Source organism: Malus domestica, chromosome 15 (genome assembly GCF_042453785.1).
Source record: "Malus domestica chromosome 15, GDT2T_hap1".
Taxonomy (NCBI): Eukaryota; Viridiplantae; Streptophyta; class Magnoliopsida; order Rosales; family Rosaceae; genus Malus; species Malus domestica.
The window spans coordinates 5,338,684-5,356,882 of record NC_091675.1 but is presented as its reverse complement, the minus strand read 5'-3'; the positions used below and the strand labels follow the sequence as shown (position 1 = coordinate 5,356,882).

The 18,199-nt window shown below is 39.7% G+C and overlaps 4 protein-coding genes across 4 annotated transcripts; all 4 read right to left on the bottom strand.

Moving 5' to 3' along the window:
• Positions 1 to 2,927: 2,927 nt before the first annotated feature.
• Positions 2,928 to 5,931, bottom strand: LOC103400158 (NAC domain-containing protein JA2-like). The gene is made up of 4 exons (XM_070813508.1): positions 5,292 to 5,931; positions 4,447 to 4,734; positions 3,346 to 3,738; positions 2,928 to 3,262 (listed from the first exon to the last, which is right to left on the bottom strand). Exons 1-3 carry the CDS (start codon positions 5,730 to 5,732, stop codon positions 3,622 to 3,624), a joined length of 846 nt encoding a protein of 281 aa, XP_070669609.1. The 5' UTR covers positions 5,733 to 5,931; the 3' UTR covers positions 2,928 to 3,262; positions 3,346 to 3,621.
• Positions 5,932 to 7,299: 1,368 nt separating this feature from the next.
• Positions 7,300 to 9,037, bottom strand: LOC103455952 (uncharacterized acetyltransferase At3g50280-like). Its single transcript, XM_070813507.1, has 2 exons — positions 8,070 to 9,037; positions 7,300 to 7,942 (listed from the first exon to the last, which is right to left on the bottom strand). The coding sequence occupies exons 1-2, from the start codon at positions 8,969 to 8,971 to the stop codon at positions 7,465 to 7,467; spliced, it is 1,380 nt and encodes a 459-aa protein (XP_070669608.1). The 5' UTR covers positions 8,972 to 9,037; the 3' UTR covers positions 7,300 to 7,464.
• Positions 9,038 to 10,076: 1,039 nt separating this feature from the next.
• LOC103415436 (uncharacterized acetyltransferase At3g50280-like) lies at positions 10,077 to 12,306 on the bottom strand. The gene is made up of 2 exons (XM_070813506.1): positions 11,058 to 12,306; positions 10,077 to 10,949 (listed from the first exon to the last, which is right to left on the bottom strand). The coding sequence occupies exons 1-2, from the start codon at positions 12,041 to 12,043 to the stop codon at positions 10,472 to 10,474; spliced, it is 1,464 nt and encodes a 487-aa protein (XP_070669607.1). The 5' UTR covers positions 12,044 to 12,306; the 3' UTR covers positions 10,077 to 10,471.
• A 349-nt stretch (positions 12,307 to 12,655) lies between these two features.
• LOC103415435 (polyadenylate-binding protein 2-like) lies at positions 12,656 to 16,272 on the bottom strand. Its single transcript, XM_008353770.4, has 9 exons — positions 15,639 to 16,272; positions 15,128 to 15,246; positions 14,365 to 15,021; positions 14,203 to 14,280; positions 14,018 to 14,107; positions 13,772 to 13,912; positions 13,501 to 13,677; positions 13,211 to 13,408; positions 12,656 to 13,104 (listed from the first exon to the last, which is right to left on the bottom strand). Exons 1-9 carry the CDS (start codon positions 15,898 to 15,900, stop codon positions 12,877 to 12,879), a joined length of 1,950 nt encoding a protein of 649 aa, XP_008351992.2. The 5' UTR covers positions 15,901 to 16,272; the 3' UTR covers positions 12,656 to 12,876.
• Between the last annotated feature and the right edge of the window lie 1,927 nt (positions 16,273 to 18,199).

The following is an 18,199-nucleotide window of genomic DNA, read 5'->3' as shown; positions in this document are numbered from 1 at the left end:
TTGCCAAAAAAAAAAAAAAAAAAAAAAGACCTGTGAGGCTGATTAACAAATACAACTTCCTCCCAATAAAATGTGAATAAATCGTAAATTAATTGGTACTACCTATTTGTCAGCTTTTAGCTTGAACAACTCATGGACCGGACTCCTACCAGATCACTAATGAATGTTTTTAGCTTTTGCTTTTTGTCTTATTATCTCTATAAAAAAATTAATATAAAATGTTGTCGTGATTTAACCGTAACCGCACAAAATAGGAAGGGATGGGAAGGTGTCACATCCCGGCCCGTGCCCCCACCACATCCCGAGCTTAACTCTGCCATAGCACAATATTGTCCGTTTTGGACCCCAACCACACCCTCACAGTTTTGTTTCTAGGAACTCACACGAGAACTTCCCAGGGGGTCACCCATCTTGGGATTGCTCTCGCACGATCTCGTTTAACTTCGAAGTTCCGATAGAACCCGAAGCCAGTGAGTCCCCAAAAAGCCTCGTGCTAGGTAGATATGAGAATATACATATAAGGCTTACAAGATCCACTCCCCTGGGCGATGTGGGATGTTACAATCCACCCCCCTTAGGGGCCCGACGTCCTCGTCGACACACTTCTGACCAGGGATTGGCTCTGATACCAAATTGTCACATCTCGGCCCGTGCCCCCACCACATCTTAGGTTTGACTCCGCCGTAGCATGATATTGTCCGTTTTGGGCCTCGACCACACCCTCACAGTTTTGTTTCTGGGAACTCACACGAGAACTTCCCAGTTGGTCACCCATCTTAGGATTGCTCTCGCGTGATCTCGCTTAACTTTAGAGTTCCAATGGAACCCGAAGCCAGTGAGTCCCCAAAAAAGCCTTGTGCTAGGTAAAGATGAAAATATACATATAAGGCTTACATGATTCACTTCCTTGGGCGATGTGGGATGTTACAGAAGGGCACCCAAACAGGAAGGCAAACAGTCTGCCTCTTTTACTTAGAGCAACTCCACCGTTGCTAAGGTCCCAGGCTATTTACTATTTAATCCACTCAGTAAACAGTAACCGCCTAAAATGAACGGTAACTGCCTTTTGCATCTTCACTCCTACACTGAATAGCCATGGCAATAGTCAATAAAATATTAATATTTTTTTTATTTATAAAATAATACAAAATAATTTTATTTGTAATTAATCTCTACCGTTGTAATTTTTTTCGGATTTTTTTTAATTTTTATTCACATAATTAATCTCTACCGTTGGATTAAAAAATTTTGAATTCCAACACTCCAGATTGTGCCAAGTGGCACAACGGTAAGATTTTCAGAATTTTAAACTATTTTTTCTTTTTCTTTTTTAATTTATAAAGGTGAATAACATGAACCGTTGATCTCAAATCTAACGGCTGCAATTAAATAAGGTTTTTAATTTTTTGTTACCATTGGAAATCCAACGGTTCATAAAATGTTGCCATTGAAATCCAACGGTAACATTTTCAGAAATGTGTCGCGGGCCCCATTTCTGAAATCGTGTCGGACGACACGTGCTTGAACCGCACGTGCCTGATGCAAAACAGACAAAAAACGTGGCTGACGTCGCCTGATGTCAGCCTTGCCATCTGGCTCTTGGGCCATCCACTCTCAAGACCTCTCCCTCGGGCCTTCTCAGGTTCAATCGCCCGGATGGGTTGGACATGGTTGCTCGGGCTACTGCCCTTTTTTTTTTGGGCCTGTCGCTAGGGCTACTCCACACTGTGGAGTTGCTCTTACCAAACAACCCCTACGTTTTGATTCAATAGCAGCAATATCATATAGCTTCAAGAGAGAATTCGCTGAAATAGAGGAGTCAAGATTTATATTGATAGTCATATCGATTGGATATCAACTATTAATATGTCGATATATTATTGATATGTAATATGAAATTATTGATATGAGTGTTGACATGAACCATGTTCAATTATAATTTAGCGAAATTTAGGTGAAAAGATCTGATATGACTATAACATTTATCAATACATGCGTTAGTTTTAGAAGAGATTCGTTCAAAGTAAATAAAGAACACAATAGTATTTTTCCATAATTTCACAAAACTGTTACAGAAATTGGTCAAGAGTTGAATGGTAAAGCCAAGTAGGCATGTAGCTGGTTTGTCTTTCAAAATACACAATCCCCAATTTGTTAGGCACGTTTTTATGGGAACTTAAAACGAAAACATCTTTTTTCAGCTACTGCAGCACCGTCTCAACAGCATATGTGACACGAATTCTCACGCCTCCAAAATGGCTTAATTTTGAAAAAGCATTTTAAATATTTTTAAACTTCAAAAATATTTTCTCAAAAAACGTTTTAAGTTATTTAAAAGCAGTTTTCAATTGAGCTTTTATCGTTCATATACTTTCATTTATAAGCGCTTTTAAAAATTGAATACTTTTATTAAAACTCCAAGTGCGCTTTTAGGTCACAGAAGCGGTTTGAAAATTCTCGGCCGAACCTTTAGTTAAAAGCGTTTTTAGTGAACAGAAAACAATTATCCATATTCACAAAGAGTGTTTAAATGGCCCTAAGAAAATCAGTACAGGGATATGAATTAGTCAATAACAACCAACAGATATTTTTGTTTCTTGAACGGGGGTCTGAAACAAGATTTCATCCCAAAGCCCAAAGGAAGCCCCCAAAAACAGCAATAGCCAAGGCTGAACAAAGAAACAGGTACATGGAAACAAAAACCAAAGCCGAAAGCTAACAGCAAAGACACGAGAAACCAACCAGAAGGGTCTTACACAGACATAGAAAGGTTAAAAATACAAAGCTTCTTAGAGAACAGAAGATGAACAAGACGGACAAGCATATCAACAACGAATGAAACCTCCCGCAAAATGACGGAAGTCACGAGAACAAAGTAAGCTATATATGAATTCGAGCAATTATAGGAAATGTGACATGATTGGAGGTTATATAAACGAGCTTAATTTATGCATAGCAAATTATCAAATGAATGCCATCATTAATGTCGGAAAATCTTAAATCCCAGGAATCAGAGAGAGATAAAGGAAACACAGAATCAGAGAGCGTATTTCGCCTTGCTAAGGGAAGGCGCAAGACAACGGAAAGACCTAGCCTTTCCACAAGTTCAAAGTATCCAAATGTAAATACAAGGCAGCAGGATTTAAACCCACTGAAGCAGCTGATGGTAAAAGATTCGTTATCGGATTTACCATCATCATACATATTAGTCTTTCTTGTTCCAGTGAAGAAGCCCTTGCCCGTTTTTAGGCACAGAGCAAATCTGCATCCCCAAATGAAAGCAAAATGAATATTTCCTCGCATGGACTGAAATATAATATGTAGAACAATATATGTAACTATTACCTTTACAGGCGTTGGTGCCCGCCATTCATCTCTCTCCACTTCATAATCAACAGTATACTTCATCCGTTAATGTTTCTTAAAGGGTTTTCAGTACTTAAACCCTTCTCATCATCTGTCGCGCATTTAAACAGTGTATGAACAGTTTGTCTCAAGTGAAAATGTAGCACCTCAGTAATTTAGCCTGAAAATTAGGTCGATTCCACCTCTTTGAGATCCAGTCTTCAAGATCCCCTCTAATAAGAACGATCCAGTTCCTTTAATATTTATATTGGATGCTCAATCAATGAGATCATCCAACTCTATAAAATCACCCTCCATGATGGAAAGTAACTGCTTGGCTGCCAAATTATCAAGCAATATTGGATTACTACCACCGAGCACAGATGCTGGCACCTGCACCGAAAGAAATCCAAATAATTTAGAAGAAAGCATTATAATTTGAAACAGGATAAGATGAAGCATGTAATGTAATGAGATGTCCTTCATATATACTTAGAATAAATAGTATACTAGTATACACCAGTAACAGAAATTTCAAAAGCCGCCACCGTCTTGCAAACTTCAGACAATAATTTTGAGACACGAAGTGCATAAAATAACAAAACGGGAAATTTATAAGGATTGTGAAATGACAGTTTTGAGATTGTTAAGACTCCAACAATAGGTTTTTGCTTTTTTCATCTGTTTGGAAGCATGTGGATATTTCTGATTGCAAAGTGCAAACCTATCACAAAACAGCATCGGAAAATGTCTGATGCTAATGAAAGACACTGCTTCCCAACAGAAAACTATAATTATTAACTTCTTAAAAATATCACGGTAACGAACTTCATAACTTTCTAGGCAAAAATCTAAGAAGACTTGGATAAAAATACAAGATGTCCTTTTGGTCTGAAAAATAAGGCAGAGTACCATTGATGTAACGGAATGAAAAACGGTGTAAATTATTGAAACAGTTAGGATATATGAACAATTGATAGATGAATTCTATTGAGCAGCTATGTAAGATTCTGTCGTTATTTAAGTATAGAATATCATGTATGTGAAGGATGAAAGTAGCATAACAGTTGTAGCACAAGAATTTGTTTAAGGTGCCTTTACCTGTTCATTAGGCTGAATTCTTGATATAGAAACAGGCCCTGTCATGACTCGATCATCAAGATCTCGGTCCAGCCTCAATGGATATTTTGACATCTCGTTCTTCCTAGGCACAGAAGTGTCACCATGCTTTTCATTTTCACTGATATTGGGAGTATGAAATCCATCATGCTGAATTCCAATGTGACGAACAGTGCAAGCGCTTTCTTCAGCACAAGAACTTAAACCATGATCTGAAATTCTATTTCCACTACCAGATCTGACAAATATACGGCACACGACAAAAGCAGCCTGCACATGAACAGACATCCGACATGTTACTCTTGTGCACACACACGATTATATTTAGAACCGTGCAGTAATGACTAAAGGGTGTATCAGTTACATGCCACAAGGTACAATGCTCAATCAGATACAAAGCTAGACCACGGTTGAACATCATGAAGAATAAATTTGCAAAAGCGAGTTTCAACACCTACACTCCTACTCACGTCTCACCGTGTCCAAACAAATATTCGTCTATGCTTAATTGCTTACACAGCCTATTGGGTTCTAACGAGACATTTCTGATAACTAACGTACTTGGCAAACAAACTCAATAGACATGGAAAATTATTCGTTCAACTCAAACATTCAACAATTTAATCAAATAAATAAAAAAGGAAAATTACCCTTTCCCTAGCCAACCAGAATCATGCAATATATGACACTGATACAACAATAACAATAACCAAATTATACAAAACAAGAACAAATATAACAAGAATTCTACAAGAATTTCAAACCCTAACGCAATGCTCCTTCATCCAAACCGAAATGTTGAAAAATCGACAATGTACGAAAATTACCTTAACATGATCGACCTGAGCATACTGATAGAGAACCCAATCAGTCCTTACGGCGTCGTTTGGCGAATTCCCCAAATAAAACACAAAGCTCGACCTCCTCCCCAGAACCACCTTCCCTCCGCGGCCTACCACGTCCCTAACCCTCCCTTTCCTCCGCCAATACCCGCTCTTCGCCCTCCTCTCCTTCAAAACCCTAACCGTGTAGCAGAACCAGTGCCGCTTCCTCCCTCCGTGGCCGTACGAATAGCAAGCGCTCTCCGGCAGCTCGAAGGGATCGTGTTCGTACAAATCGAGCTCTCTGATCAAATCATAGCCGCCCGATTTCCCCGCCTCGGCGGCGTTCTTGCTGGAGAGGTAGTAGCAGAGGAGCTGCTCCTCCGAGGGGTAGAATCGGCAACCGGGAGCCAGCGAAAGCAACGACGTCGCTTTAGGATCTCCCATGCGTAAGTGGAGATCGTCAGCTTGTTTTAGGGTTTTCGGGAATTTCCGATTCGAGCTGCGGAGGTTTTCTACTGCGAAGAGGGGTTTACGAAACGGGGACTCTGGGGTTTATCAAGCAAATGAAATAGCGTGCCCCCGAAGCTTTCACGTGCCGGCCTTGGCGATCCGGTGCGGCTGAGGTGTACGTGCTCCCGCGCATTTCAGCCATTCCGATGGTGCCGTGCTTTTATTTGGATTACGTGGCTGTTGAGAATGAAACGACATGTCGTGGGGGTGGCGGTAGCGTGGTCAAAGTGGGGAGCCAACCGTTCGACATTGCAAATTCCAAATCCGAACATTTTGTAAGTTTAATTAATGGTCGCATATGTACGAGGTGTGACGTATTTTGCACGACGGGCACGTGGCGGTCAAAACTCCAGCAAGGTTGGAAAAGGACAAGAATTTCCTAAAAGTGTGTCGGCTGTCGTGGTCAGTCAACATGTCGTTTTTCTTTGACAAAAATTTGTTTGTTAATCTAAAAATTGGTAAATGACGGAATTGTCCGACGCAAGAAATGCTCTACAAATTTGGTATTCCGAAAAGAAAAGGGAAAATTTGATAGAAATTCAATTTTTGGAGCCAATCGTAGAAACAGTCAAGTTTATTAAAATGAGTTCAATTTTTTAAATTTTATTATTTTATTTCATAATTATCTCTTTAATGATCAAATTTATCATAAAAAATATTCTTCCTATTTATCTCGTCAATTATTTATTTCTATTTCGTGGTTTTTGTTCATTCTTGGTCTTCCTAGTGCTATAAACTATTTTATTTTTAATTTTTATAATCAACTCACAGGTAATTATATTTATATGCCTATATGATATATATATATATATATATATATATATATATTTTTTTTTTATATAATATCACATATTTATCTGTCTTGTTTATAGGCAATGTTCTAAAAATGCTAGGCACTAGGCGGGCTCGGGCCTAACGCCTAGACGGACTATACGGATTTAAGTAGTTAGATTTCACGTCTTGCTTATAGGTATACTACACATTCATATATGTGTTACTTGAGTAGGGTTTGCAAATGAATTTGTGTTCGTATGTTTTTCTTGTTAGGAAATATTAAGTAAATTTTAATTTCTTTAATATTTAAAAAAAATAAAACGAGGATAAAAAAAATAAAAGTGAAGAAAAGATAATAATGGACTTAACCTATTTCGACAAAAAACCTAATAATCATCTTGATTTTTGGACACAAATCTAAATGTTTCTTTATCCACTTCAATCAATCTTGACATGTCAACATGTTATTTTACTTTGACATCAAATTCTTCTTTCTCCACTTCAATTCAATCTACATACACAGTATTTGGTAGGTGGGAAGGAAGGACACAGGAAATAGAGGGGGAAGAAAAGTGGAGGGAAATATATTTTAAACAGATAATATAACTAGTATCTATCTAAACTAACACCAATTAATGATTTAATTGATCATGGATTCATGGCTGAATTCTGTAGGACTTGATAGAATTTTTAATTATTTTTTCTATATACACCTTATTCAAGCATATCCTTGAAATATTATCTATTTTATTTCTCCTAATCCACTTTTCTGTCATTTTTACTACAAAATTAAGCATATTTATGTTATTGATAAGCTCTTCTTAAGCATTGCGGACATGACATGATCTTTCATTTGCGGCATACAAATTTTGCTGATGAGCAAGACATGTGACTAATAATGTGATACAGAGACAAATTCCATAAACTCCTTGTCACATTCAAGAGCGCTCATTGCATCAGGTAGAAGACACACCTCCGTGTCTATGCTTCCTTCTTTGCGTCCTTCATACGATGATACCTTCCCACTGAACTTGTGTGCGTACCCACTTCGAAGTGCTACCGCTTTTCCCATTCCAAATTCAGTTCCATACATGTTGAATCTTGGCGAACTCCCAATTGTCACACTCGATGGTTCAAAAACACTCACTTGGTACACAACGGGAGACTCCAGCCACGCATTAGTATGCTCTCGTATCACCTTGTCATTGTGGTTAACCACCGCCTCGTGCAACTTCCACGCTGCCCATCCAAGCCCATGTTCAAGCAGCTCACCTGCTGGAACCATTTTTGAACTAATGGGGTAAATTGAGTTCCCGAAATAGTCTCCAGACAGTGGCGGGTCTAATCTCGCTCTGTTATTCGCAGCCAACCTGTAATCATGGTATTCAATATTGATGTTACTGAAGATATCGAAATATCATATAAAAAAAATTGATTGTAATGTACTAAATGAAAGACTAAGTTTCGAGGATAATTATCGATATTAATAGACCATGCCTGCAGCTGGTTCCTTGATCAGGTGGTTGACAACGCGCTCGAGTAATGGAGCGCCAGAGAAGGGCAGATAAAGCCTGGAAGGAAGAGATTTTGGTGGTGTCAGACTCCGCATTGGCCTTTGCTTTGAGTTTGGCTATGGATTCTGCGGTGAAGTGAAACATTCTCTCCCTGAGTGGGGGAGCTTCAAATCTGCCAATGAACTCATCTGAGTGTTTGAAAGGGAGGCTGATAATTGGACCATGACCATCTGGAAACCAGCGCTTGAGGACAGGTGGGCGTGAGATAGTGGCTACAAAATTACTATGACCTCCTTGTGCTTGTGCTTGAAAAATTTCAGACCAAATGTTGAAGAAATGCCAGAACGAGGTTCCATCACCAAGGCAGTGATTCATGGAAAGTCCTATGAAGATGCCATCCACAAGTTCCGTGACCTGAATCGTCACCAAAGACATGAAATGTCCATCATGGTTGACTGCCCTGTCATGATCAAAAAATGATTGGACCACCAACGGGACATCAGTTGGCGAAAGAATGTCAGAGATTGACATGTCCAAAGTTGCATACATGAATTTGGCTCCAGGGCTGTTGTTGCAATCTACATACACCAAATACAAAGCCGGGTCCTCAGATTTTGTGGTCACCAAGCGACCTGCGAGTGGGTAGAAATGAACAAGCGCAATGGAAAGAGACTGCTTGAGCCTTTCCAACAGAGAATTGGTGAAGTTTTTCTGATCTAATATTGCTTCTGGTGGTTTCGTAAAGAGAAGGCCCCTTTGGATATAGTGTACAGAAAGCAACGCCAGATCATTTGGTGTCAAGTAGAACGGCTTCTTTGACTCTTCAGAAGCATGGTGTGGGTAGATAAACCACTCTGAAATTTGTTTGACATTTTTGGAGCTCATTTTCTGAAAGAATTTACTCAGTATCGTTTCGATTTGAACAATGTGGCTAAAAAGTTTTGATTTCTTGAGAGTTCCTCTTTCCTTAGCTGGTCTGTTTTTATGTGGAATTGCAGGCGGCAGCTTTGGAGTTTATGATGTAAAATCATTTTGTGAATGACAATGAATAATGCCGAGAATAATTAAGGGAATATTGACTTGGCAATCAAGTTAATGAAATCTCTAGGGCTCTCGGTGCCTTAAAGAAATATACATATTGGAGTCCTAATTACATGCAATCAATTAAGGGCATTTATTAAGTAAATACAAGGAATAAGAGTTGTTTATACCATATTTAGGGCCTCGTATTTAGATATCGTACAAATATTCGGGGGACTTAAATGTAATTATGTGATAAAGGAAGGGGCAAATATGTAATAAGTGATGAGTCCTTATTCTATAAAAGGACCGCTCACCCTCACAATTAGAGGAGGTCAATTCCTAAGGCTCCTCACCCCCTCAAGCTCTCACTCTCAGATTCATTAGAGAAGCTCAATATCAGTGTGGATATAGCCCAAACTTTGGGGTGAACCACGATACATCTTGTGTTATTTACATTTCATGCAGATTCATGGTCGGATTTACGTTGTTCCAAGATCTCTGGTTTTGTGCATCAACAAGAGTCATGATGGGACTATAATTGATGAGATATGATTTGGGTTGATATCCTTTCCGATAATAGGGAGGAATTGATTGAAACCCTAGCTATATAACCTAGGAGCCATCCTTGCTTCCATACCGACTGAAACTCACGAAAACTATAAGCCTATTTCGATAGTAGAGTTCATTGAGAGGTATTGGAAGTAGAAGACTACTTCTACTTTGTTTGCAAGGATCAATGGCTTCACCTTCATAATCATGTCTTCCGTATTCTACAAATAAGTTTAATATAATTAGTCGATCCTTATGTTATATTGATTTGATTTATTTGTGATCCAAATGTTTTGTTGTTGTGATTTCAGAATATATCTTACGTATGATTGTTTGGTGCAACTGTTAATTTGTCTCCTTAGTGTATGGAAAGATCAGAGGACTCAGTCAAAGTTAATTTTTATAATACAAGCGATACTGTGGAAGGGGAAAACGAACACTTGAGCCCGGGTGCAACGCATATTATTCAATTTGGTTGAAGAAAACAGATGCATTCTCAAACTTCAAGGTACCAACTACCAACTACCATCTAACATATTGACTAACATTGACAGTAGTTATCATTATCTCCAAACTTCATTGCGAAAATTGTTTTATTCAAATCTTCTGAAATAAGCACTTATTCATGAAATATTATTTTTCTATTACGTTTAATTTGCAGCATAGTTCGAGACTTGGGAGTAACTTCTCCACAAATGGGGGTAAGGCTAGCCGACATTCACCTCTTCCAGAACCTGCGTAAAGCGGGAGCCTTGTGCACTTGTGCACTGGGTACGAACTTATACAAATTTTGCAGACGAACAAGGCATGTAACTAATACTGCGATACGGATGCGGCTTCCATGAACTCCTTGTCACATTCAAGAGCACTCATTGCATCAGGTGGAAGGCACACCTCCAAGTCTATGCTTCTTTCTTCGCGTCCTTCATACGCTGACACTTTCCCACTAAACTTGTGTGCGTATCCGCTTCGAAGCGCTAGCGCTTTTCCCATTCCAAATTCGTTTCCATACATGTTGAATCTTGGTGAACTCCCCATCATCACGCTTAGTGGATCAAAATAACTTACCAGGTACACAGAGGGAGACTTCAGCCACGCATCAACTTGCCCTCGTATCACCTTGTCATCGTGGTTAACCACTGCCTCGTGCAACTTCCATGCTGCCCATCCAATCCCATGCTCCAGCAACTCACCTGCTGCAACAGTTTCTGATTTAACGGGGTAAATTGAGTTCCCAAAGTAGTCTCCAGACAACGGTGGGTCTATTCTTCCTCTGTTATTCGCAGCCAACCTGTATAAGGTATTGAATATCCATGTTAGTCATGGTTATCAAGCAATATGTGGACATTTTAAATGAAAGATGAAGTTTTGAGGATATGCCCAAGATATTAGACCGTGCCTGCAGCTGGTTCCTTGATCTGGTGCCAGACAACGCGCGCGAGTAATGGTGCGCCAGAGAAGGGCAGATAAGGACTGGAAGGAAGAGATTTTGGTGGTGTCAGACTCCGCGTTGGCCTTCGCTTTGAGTTTGGCTATGGATTCTGATGAGAAGTGAAACATTCTCTCCCTGAGTGGGGGAGCTTCAAATCTGCCAATGAATTCGTCAGAGTGTTTGAAGGGCAGGTTGATGATTGGGCCATGACCATCCGGAAACCAGCGCTTGAGGACAGGTGGGCGCGAGATGTTGGCTACAAAATGATCATGACCTTCTTGCGCTTGTGCTTGAAAGATTTCAGACCAAACGTTGAAGAAAAGCCAGAACGAGGTTCCATCACCAAGGCTGTGATTCATGGAAAGCCCTATGAAAATACCATCCACAAGTTCCGTGACCTGAATCGACAGCAAAGACATGGTGTGGCCGTCATGGTTGACTGCCCTGTCATGATCAAAAAACGATTGGACCACCAACGGGACATCAGTCGGTGAAAGAATGTCAGATACGGACATCTCCAGAGTTGCATATATGAATTTGGCTCCAGGGCTGTTGTTGCAATCCACATAGACCACATAAGAGGCTGGGTCCTCGGATTTCTCGGTCACGAAGCGACCTGCAAGCGGGTAGAAATGAACGAGCGCAACGGAAAGAGACTGCTTGAGCCTTTCCAACAGAGAATCGATGAAGTTTTTCGGATCCCGTTTTGCTTCTGGTGGTTTGGGAAAGAGAAGCCCCTTCTGGATATAGTGTACCGAGAGCATGGCAAGATCACCAGGTGCCAAGTAGAAGGGCTGCTTTGACTCTTGAGGAGCATGGTGTGGCTGGACAAAGCACTCTGAAATTTGTTTTACGTGCTCGGAATCCATTTCCTGAATAAAATTCGCTCCCGGTATTGTTTTGATTTGCACAATGTGACTAGGCAGCTTTGATTTCTTGATCGATACTTCCATCTGTTGCTTTAGCTGATCTGGTTTTTATATGCAATTGCAGGTTGCTGCCCCTGGATTTTGGATTTATTAGTGTTTAGTCCAAGTGCTGACATTACCCATTACGTAGAGATTACAGGACTGAGTCACGAGCTAAATATTAAGTCCTGTGACGCAAGTATTTTTTTTTTTTTTTTATACAAGTGATTTTTTTTATTAGTACATCGATATATTTTTACATTAAAAAAAAGTATAATTAAGTTACATAATGAAAAACTTAATTTGTTATTAAATTTTTCATCCACGAAATTTGAATCTAAAACCCCATATTATCAGCATATATTATTTCCTCTTCCTTCCCCCGACCCCCTTATTCGGGAGAAGGTGGGTTAGACCTTTCGCGTAAGACTTTTTGAAGGGGGAAGGTGGGTTAGACTTTTCGCGTAAGACTTTTTGACTAATAAATGTAACGCAATTTCCTCTTCTTTTCCTTTTTACCAACCGAATAAGGCAAGGTGGGGAGGAGTCGCAATTTCCTCTTCCTTTCATGGTTTACCAACTGATGTTTAGGATGAATCGGATAACAATTTCAAACACCACAAGAAATATAAAATGTCAAGTAATTAAACAAAACTATGACCAAGCCAAATGTCTAAACTCATTAACCAAAACCATGAAGCAAGCCAGGTAAATGTATATCAATACAGCCCAATCAAACAAAAAATTGCGGGAAAAATGAAGAAATCAAGTCTATGTTTCCAATTTCCAAAACACTACGATAACTCAAAACATCAAACGCAAACTTCTACCAAAGTCTTTCCGCATTGTGAGAAAAACATCACCAGATGCCGTTCTTCTCATTCAAGAGACAATGAAGACAGTTGGTCGGCGCTGCTGTTAGCCTGCTGTTGGGCAACATTCCTCAGAACATCCATGGCCTCTGCGACCTTCGCCTTTAGAGCCTCTGGTGACTCGAGCAAATGCAAAACTTCAGTCTGGTCCATCTCCAAAAGCATGCCTGTCACCTTGGCTGCCGACTCATGCTCCAGCTGGTCAACGAGGGGATATAAGGCTTCACCAAGCATCTGCCCAGAAATAAGAGATAAATCAATAAGCAAAGCTCAGCAAGATCAATCCTAATGCATGTCACTTTTTATAGTTTAAAAGGAGCTAAAAAGAAAAAGGGCTTACCGTCCTTTGCTGTTCAGTTGAGGCATTTGCAAGGGCAGTGGCCAAAGCTGGAACACCCTGCCCACCTGCAGCATCACGCATAGGAATGGCACCCATGTCATATGGGACTGGAAGCATACCACTGCCGACTCCAGAAAATGGAACTTCCTGCATGTTGCGACCAGGTGGATAGCGGTACACACGTCCCCTAGGCAGCATCTGAAACACAAAGGAAAATAGGAACATCAGAAACATGAGCAAACAAAATCAGATCTCAGCATAAGTATAGAAGTTGCATCTTTTCAACTAACATGCTGCTGCATCATTGGCACAGGCTGTTGGTTTGGCTGCACTGGACCTGCACCACGTCGGCCTCCTGGGCGTTGGCCCTGCTGACCCTGCTGGACCATTGGAACAAAGAAGTTTGGCATTGGTCCACCACCAGGCCTTAATCCAGGCACAAGCTGCTGTTGGTAACCAAATCCAGCCTGCACAGTTTAAAAAAGAAAAAAGGTTGAGAAAGAATAATCAAACATGAACCACAATCAACGAAAATCAACATAGAAAATGGACAATCATTACTTGTGGAGGAATTATCGCTGGAGGTGCTTGCCCGTACATAAATTGTTGCCCTAGACCCGGAGCACCAGGAGGGTACATTGGCATACCACGTGGAGCCACTGAAGGTGCCATAGCAACTGGCCTCATTTGCGAAAACTGAGCCTGAAAAAAACATATGTATTAATCTAATGGTGAAAACAACAAATGAAAAAAAAAAAAACAAAAAAGCTCCATCAAACTTCAGGGAACACTCCAAGTTGGTCATACCTGTAGCCTTGCTCTTCTTTCTTCTTTCCTTTGCGCAAGTGCAACATACAGAGGCTTGCTAACAACCATTTTGCCATTCATCTCAGCAAGCTGGAAGTACAGAATTAAGGTAAATCACATGTAATTCACATAACAGGTTTTCTGGTTTTATTCTTTTATACAAACTCAAGAGTTAAACAACATACAGCTCGAGAAGCTTCTTCAGCAGTTGAAAAGGCAACGAAACCAGAACCTCTGCTGTTTCCATCAGGATCACGCATAACCTGTGAAATCAAAGAATAACATGTTAATTCAGATCCCTGCCAGCATAGGTAAAACTAACAAATCAAAGAAGCACGTTCACCAACCTTGCATGAACTAACTGTACCGTACTCCGAGAATAATTCCTTGAGTTTTTCATCACTGATGCTGTCATCCAAGTTCTTGATATACAAATTGACACCCTGAAACTTATCGCTGGCTTCCTTCATGCTCTGCTCAAATCTCTCCTTCAATTCAAGCTCTCTTTCGTACTTCTTCTGAGCTTTCCCAACATACCACTCCTTCTCATCGATCTTCTTTCCATTCAAAGCTTCAACAGCTTTAGCAGCAGCTTCTGGATCCTCAAAGTTGACAAAACCAAAACACCTTGATTTGCCTTCCCCATCCCTCATCACTACAACACTGGTAATTTGTCCATGTTCGCCAAAAATGTTCCTCAACTCATCCTCTGTTGTAGATTCAGATACATTCTTGACGTAGACATTGTTAAATTTTGTCTTATTCCAATTTCCGTCTCTCTCCTGCTTGCGGAGAAATTGTCCTACAAATACTGGCTTATCATTAAGCAGCATCCCATTTAACTTATCTATTGCACTCTGAGCAGCTTCCTCACTATCAAATTGCACAAAACCATAGCCCTTTGACTGGCCAGTGGCATCAGTGGCTATCTTGCAAGAAAGAATATTTCCAAACGAAGAAAATGTCTCATGCAATGCTTTGTGGTCAATTGCCTTGTCCAGATTCTGCATTCACCCAAAAGAATTAGCATAAGGCCGAAACCCATAAAGCAACACCATACTTCATGGAAAGGAGAGGAATCTCAGTGAAGTACATCAAGAAAATAGCTACCTTGATAAATATGTTTCCGGTTCCACTCTTTCTAATACTAGGGTCCCGGTGCGAATACATAATCCTGATTGATTTGTTATTCAGTGGAGTGAAGTTCAGAACTTCCAGTGCCCTCGCAGCTGCATGGTTAAAAACGATAAAATCAAATTGCAGCACATGTTGCGTAAAGTTCTGTTCGCGAAAAATTCAATACGCAAATAAACCCAATGTCACCATCAAAAATAGACAACTTCCAAAGTATTAACCCATCCTAAATGTGCGTCTAGTCAACCTGATTTGGCAAATTAGCATAAAACCTGGACATCGAAATCTCGTATTCAATGTAAATTCTCAAATCGCAAACTCAATAATCCATTTCGACTAATCCCCAATAGTAATCCAATCAAAATTTTTAATTTCCTCAAACATTCATATTAAAAACGCAAACTTTAAATACAACATGCTCCCAACAATTACCAAAAAATTAAATAATTTTAAGAACAATAAAAGTGAAATTAATCAGAAGACTGACCATCCTGAGGACCGCTATAGTTGACGTAACCATAGCCGAGAGATCGGCGAGTGCTCAAGTCCCTGCAGACCCTAACCGACACGACCTGACCGACCTGGTTGAACAGATCGTACAGCTGCGAGTCGGTAACATTCTGGTCAAGATCCCCAACGTACAGCGACGTCGAAACGAACTGCTGGGGGGCACCGCCGGCGTTCGCCGCCACGCTGTTCGGGCCGCTCACAGGAGGCTGCTGGTGGTGCTGAACTTGAATCTGAGCCATGTCACACCAAAATCACAAAACCCTCACTTCAAAATTTCCTTTTTTTTTTGCAAACTCAAAGGACCGAAATTAAAATTTTGCAAAAACCTAAGGACCGGAAATGAAACTGCGACCGAATTTTTGGTTTTTCTGAGATTTTTTGGGGATAAATCGTCCGGAATCCGAACCGGCACGACGGACGGAAAATGAAATAAATTTTTTTTTTTTGGGTTTTTGATGTGGAGGAGGGCAGAGTAAAAAACTGCACCGCACCGGCTGGGGAGTCAACTGCTTCACTTATATAGGGTGCGTCGGTGAGGGCGTGGCCTTTCGAAAACCCTAGTTTGCCTTTGGAGACTAAATACGGGCCGTCGGATCGGATTTTCGTGTCTTGATTAACGGCTACAACGGTCAGCGGACTTTGTACAGTGACTCAGTGTCGGGGCATGTGACGCACCAGGCCCACGAAGTTTCTTATGTCATGACTGGTTTGGGTATGAAGTGCTTGTTCTTCTAGGCCCATAATATATGAGATAGAAGCCCAAATATTACAAACTTACAAACCTGTGTTGGAGTTCGGCTTGATAGACCTCTTTTGGTTGGTGTATGAATTGGGTCCTAACCCTACGCATTCTTCATGAAGACTGGGTTGGACTCGAACAAATAACGAGAGGTAATAAGAATATGTAGTTTTCGCATGGAATTCAAACTCAAGACTTTAAAACTTAATCCAGCGCATGAGAATTAGATTAAGGATACCAAACATGCGCAAAAATGTATTAATTTATTAACCAACCTTATGAATCGTCAAACATCGAATGCTGAAATTATTATTCGAACTAGGAGAGGAATTATCATATTTAAACTAGGAGCATTCAAAAATTCAGTAGGGTTGTCGCACTAGGACAATTGATACAAAGGATAGGGATCATAGAAAGTGAGAAAGAATAGAGGGAAATGGTTTTTTTTTGTGTGGGCAATGGTCAATTGAGTGCAATTGAAATACGTATGTTATTAAAATTGTTCCATTCAGTTTTGTCGAAGAATGTAAAGTTTAACTTCAAAATCGAATATAACAGAATACAACTTATATTGAGTGGTTTAATAATTATTTGTATTGAATTCTTTTGTGATAAAATCTTACCGACCTCATATGATTTTGCAACGAGCTTAAGTGATGGATTGTTCCGACATTTCTCATCTACGCCCTACATTTCGAGTTCAAATCCTCTCCTCTTCTCTTAGAATAATTTAGGTACAAATATCCCCTCGTATAAAAATATAATAGACGGTTGGAACGGCTCATTGAATCATTTATGAGTTGTAAAATGCGACACTTGGTACGTGTATATCAGACACATGCATGAAGATGAATCATGCAACCAGCACGATAAATTCATCAATAATCGGTGCATGACAAGTCAAATTATGCGGTCGTGATGGGACTGAATCACCGCAGTAATACTACATAACCTCATTCATATTTCCAATCAGAAGTTTCTTTGAATATAAATAATATTTTGCCCAGATTTTTTTTTTTTTGGGTAAATATTTTGCCCAGATGGACACAGTTTTTGGGATATTCTCTCTTTTGATGCGCAAACAAAAGTTGATTGGCATAGTCAACTATGAGATACTGATATGATTGCCATATATATGCGTGGCCCATCAAAATCTATTATCTCATCTGCGTGGTTGCATGAAACAAATTCATGCAATAATGTTACAGTATTGTGTTGGAGATAAGCTACTTAATTAGCACTAATACACACACACACACACATATCACATATATATTCAAAAGCCGTTGCATGCATGCGTGCATAAGACAAACTCTTTGTTTGGTTATATATGGTGATCATAAAGATCCATTTAATAACAAAGTTGTTATAATTCAACATTTTTTTTCTTATTTAATTTGCAAATTACCATTTTGAAAGTTCTATTCACCATATTTTTACACTTTTGCTCTTTTCTTGTCACATATTTATGTATTATAGAGTATCATTCTTACCATTACGAATAACATCGATTTCAAATTCTTAAGAAATTCTTAAGAAATTCTAAGTATCTGTCTATTTTAAGAGTTTGTCAAATATGAACCGGAGTGTAGTATGCATCGAGATACTGGTCGGATCCTTAGCCATTGGATATTTGGTTGCAAACTCAGTTGTTCATCATTCACTTGATCCATACTATTAGATGGTCCATTCCAAAATTCTTGCTATTTCAAATCGCATATGATATGTCATTCTTCCCTTTTATTGTAGCTAATCGCTTGCCTACAGTTATGAAAATCCCACTCCTACCTAGTTCCACT

What these genes read in the sequence shown, in the direction of transcription:
- LOC103400158 (XM_070813508.1), bottom strand. Translation starts at nt 5,732, where the DNA reads ATGGGAGATCCTAAAGCGACGTCGTTGCTTTCGCTGGCTCCCGGTTGC. An exon ending in CTCAGGTCGATCATGTTAAG is followed by an intron (nt 4,735 to 5,291) that starts GTAATTTTCGTA and finishes GTTCATGTGCAG; the next exon opens with GCTGCTTTTGTCGTGTGCCG. An exon ending in GAATTCAGCCTAATGAACAG is followed by an intron (nt 3,739 to 4,446) that starts GTAAAGGCACCT and finishes CTTTCGGTGCAG; the next exon opens with GTGCCAGCATCTGTGCTCGG.
- LOC103455952 (XM_070813507.1), bottom strand. Translation starts at nt 8,971, where the DNA reads ATGAGCTCCAAAAATGTCAAACAAATTTCAGAGTGGTTTATCTACCCA. An exon ending in GATCAAGGAACCAGCTGCAG is followed by an intron (nt 7,943 to 8,069) that starts GCATGGTCTATT and finishes CCATGATTACAG; the next exon opens with GTTGGCTGCGAATAACAGAG.
- LOC103415436 (XM_070813506.1), bottom strand. Translation starts at nt 12,043, where the DNA reads ATGGAAGTATCGATCAAGAAATCAAAGCTGCCTAGTCACATTGTGCAA. An exon ending in GATCAAGGAACCAGCTGCAG is followed by an intron (nt 10,950 to 11,057) that starts GCACGGTCTAAT and finishes TACCTTATACAG; the next exon opens with GTTGGCTGCGAATAACAGAG.
- LOC103415435 (XM_008353770.4), bottom strand. Translation starts at nt 15,900, where the DNA reads ATGGCTCAGATTCAAGTTCAGCACCACCAGCAGCCTCCTGTGAGCGGC. An exon ending in CCGGAAACATATTTATCAAG is followed by an intron (nt 15,022 to 15,127) that starts GTAGCTATTTTC and finishes GGGTGAATGCAG; the next exon opens with AATCTGGACAAGGCAATTGA. An exon ending in CAGCGATAATTCCTCCACAA is followed by an intron (nt 13,678 to 13,771) that starts GTAATGATTGTC and finishes TAAACTGTGCAG; the next exon opens with GCTGGATTTGGTTACCAACA.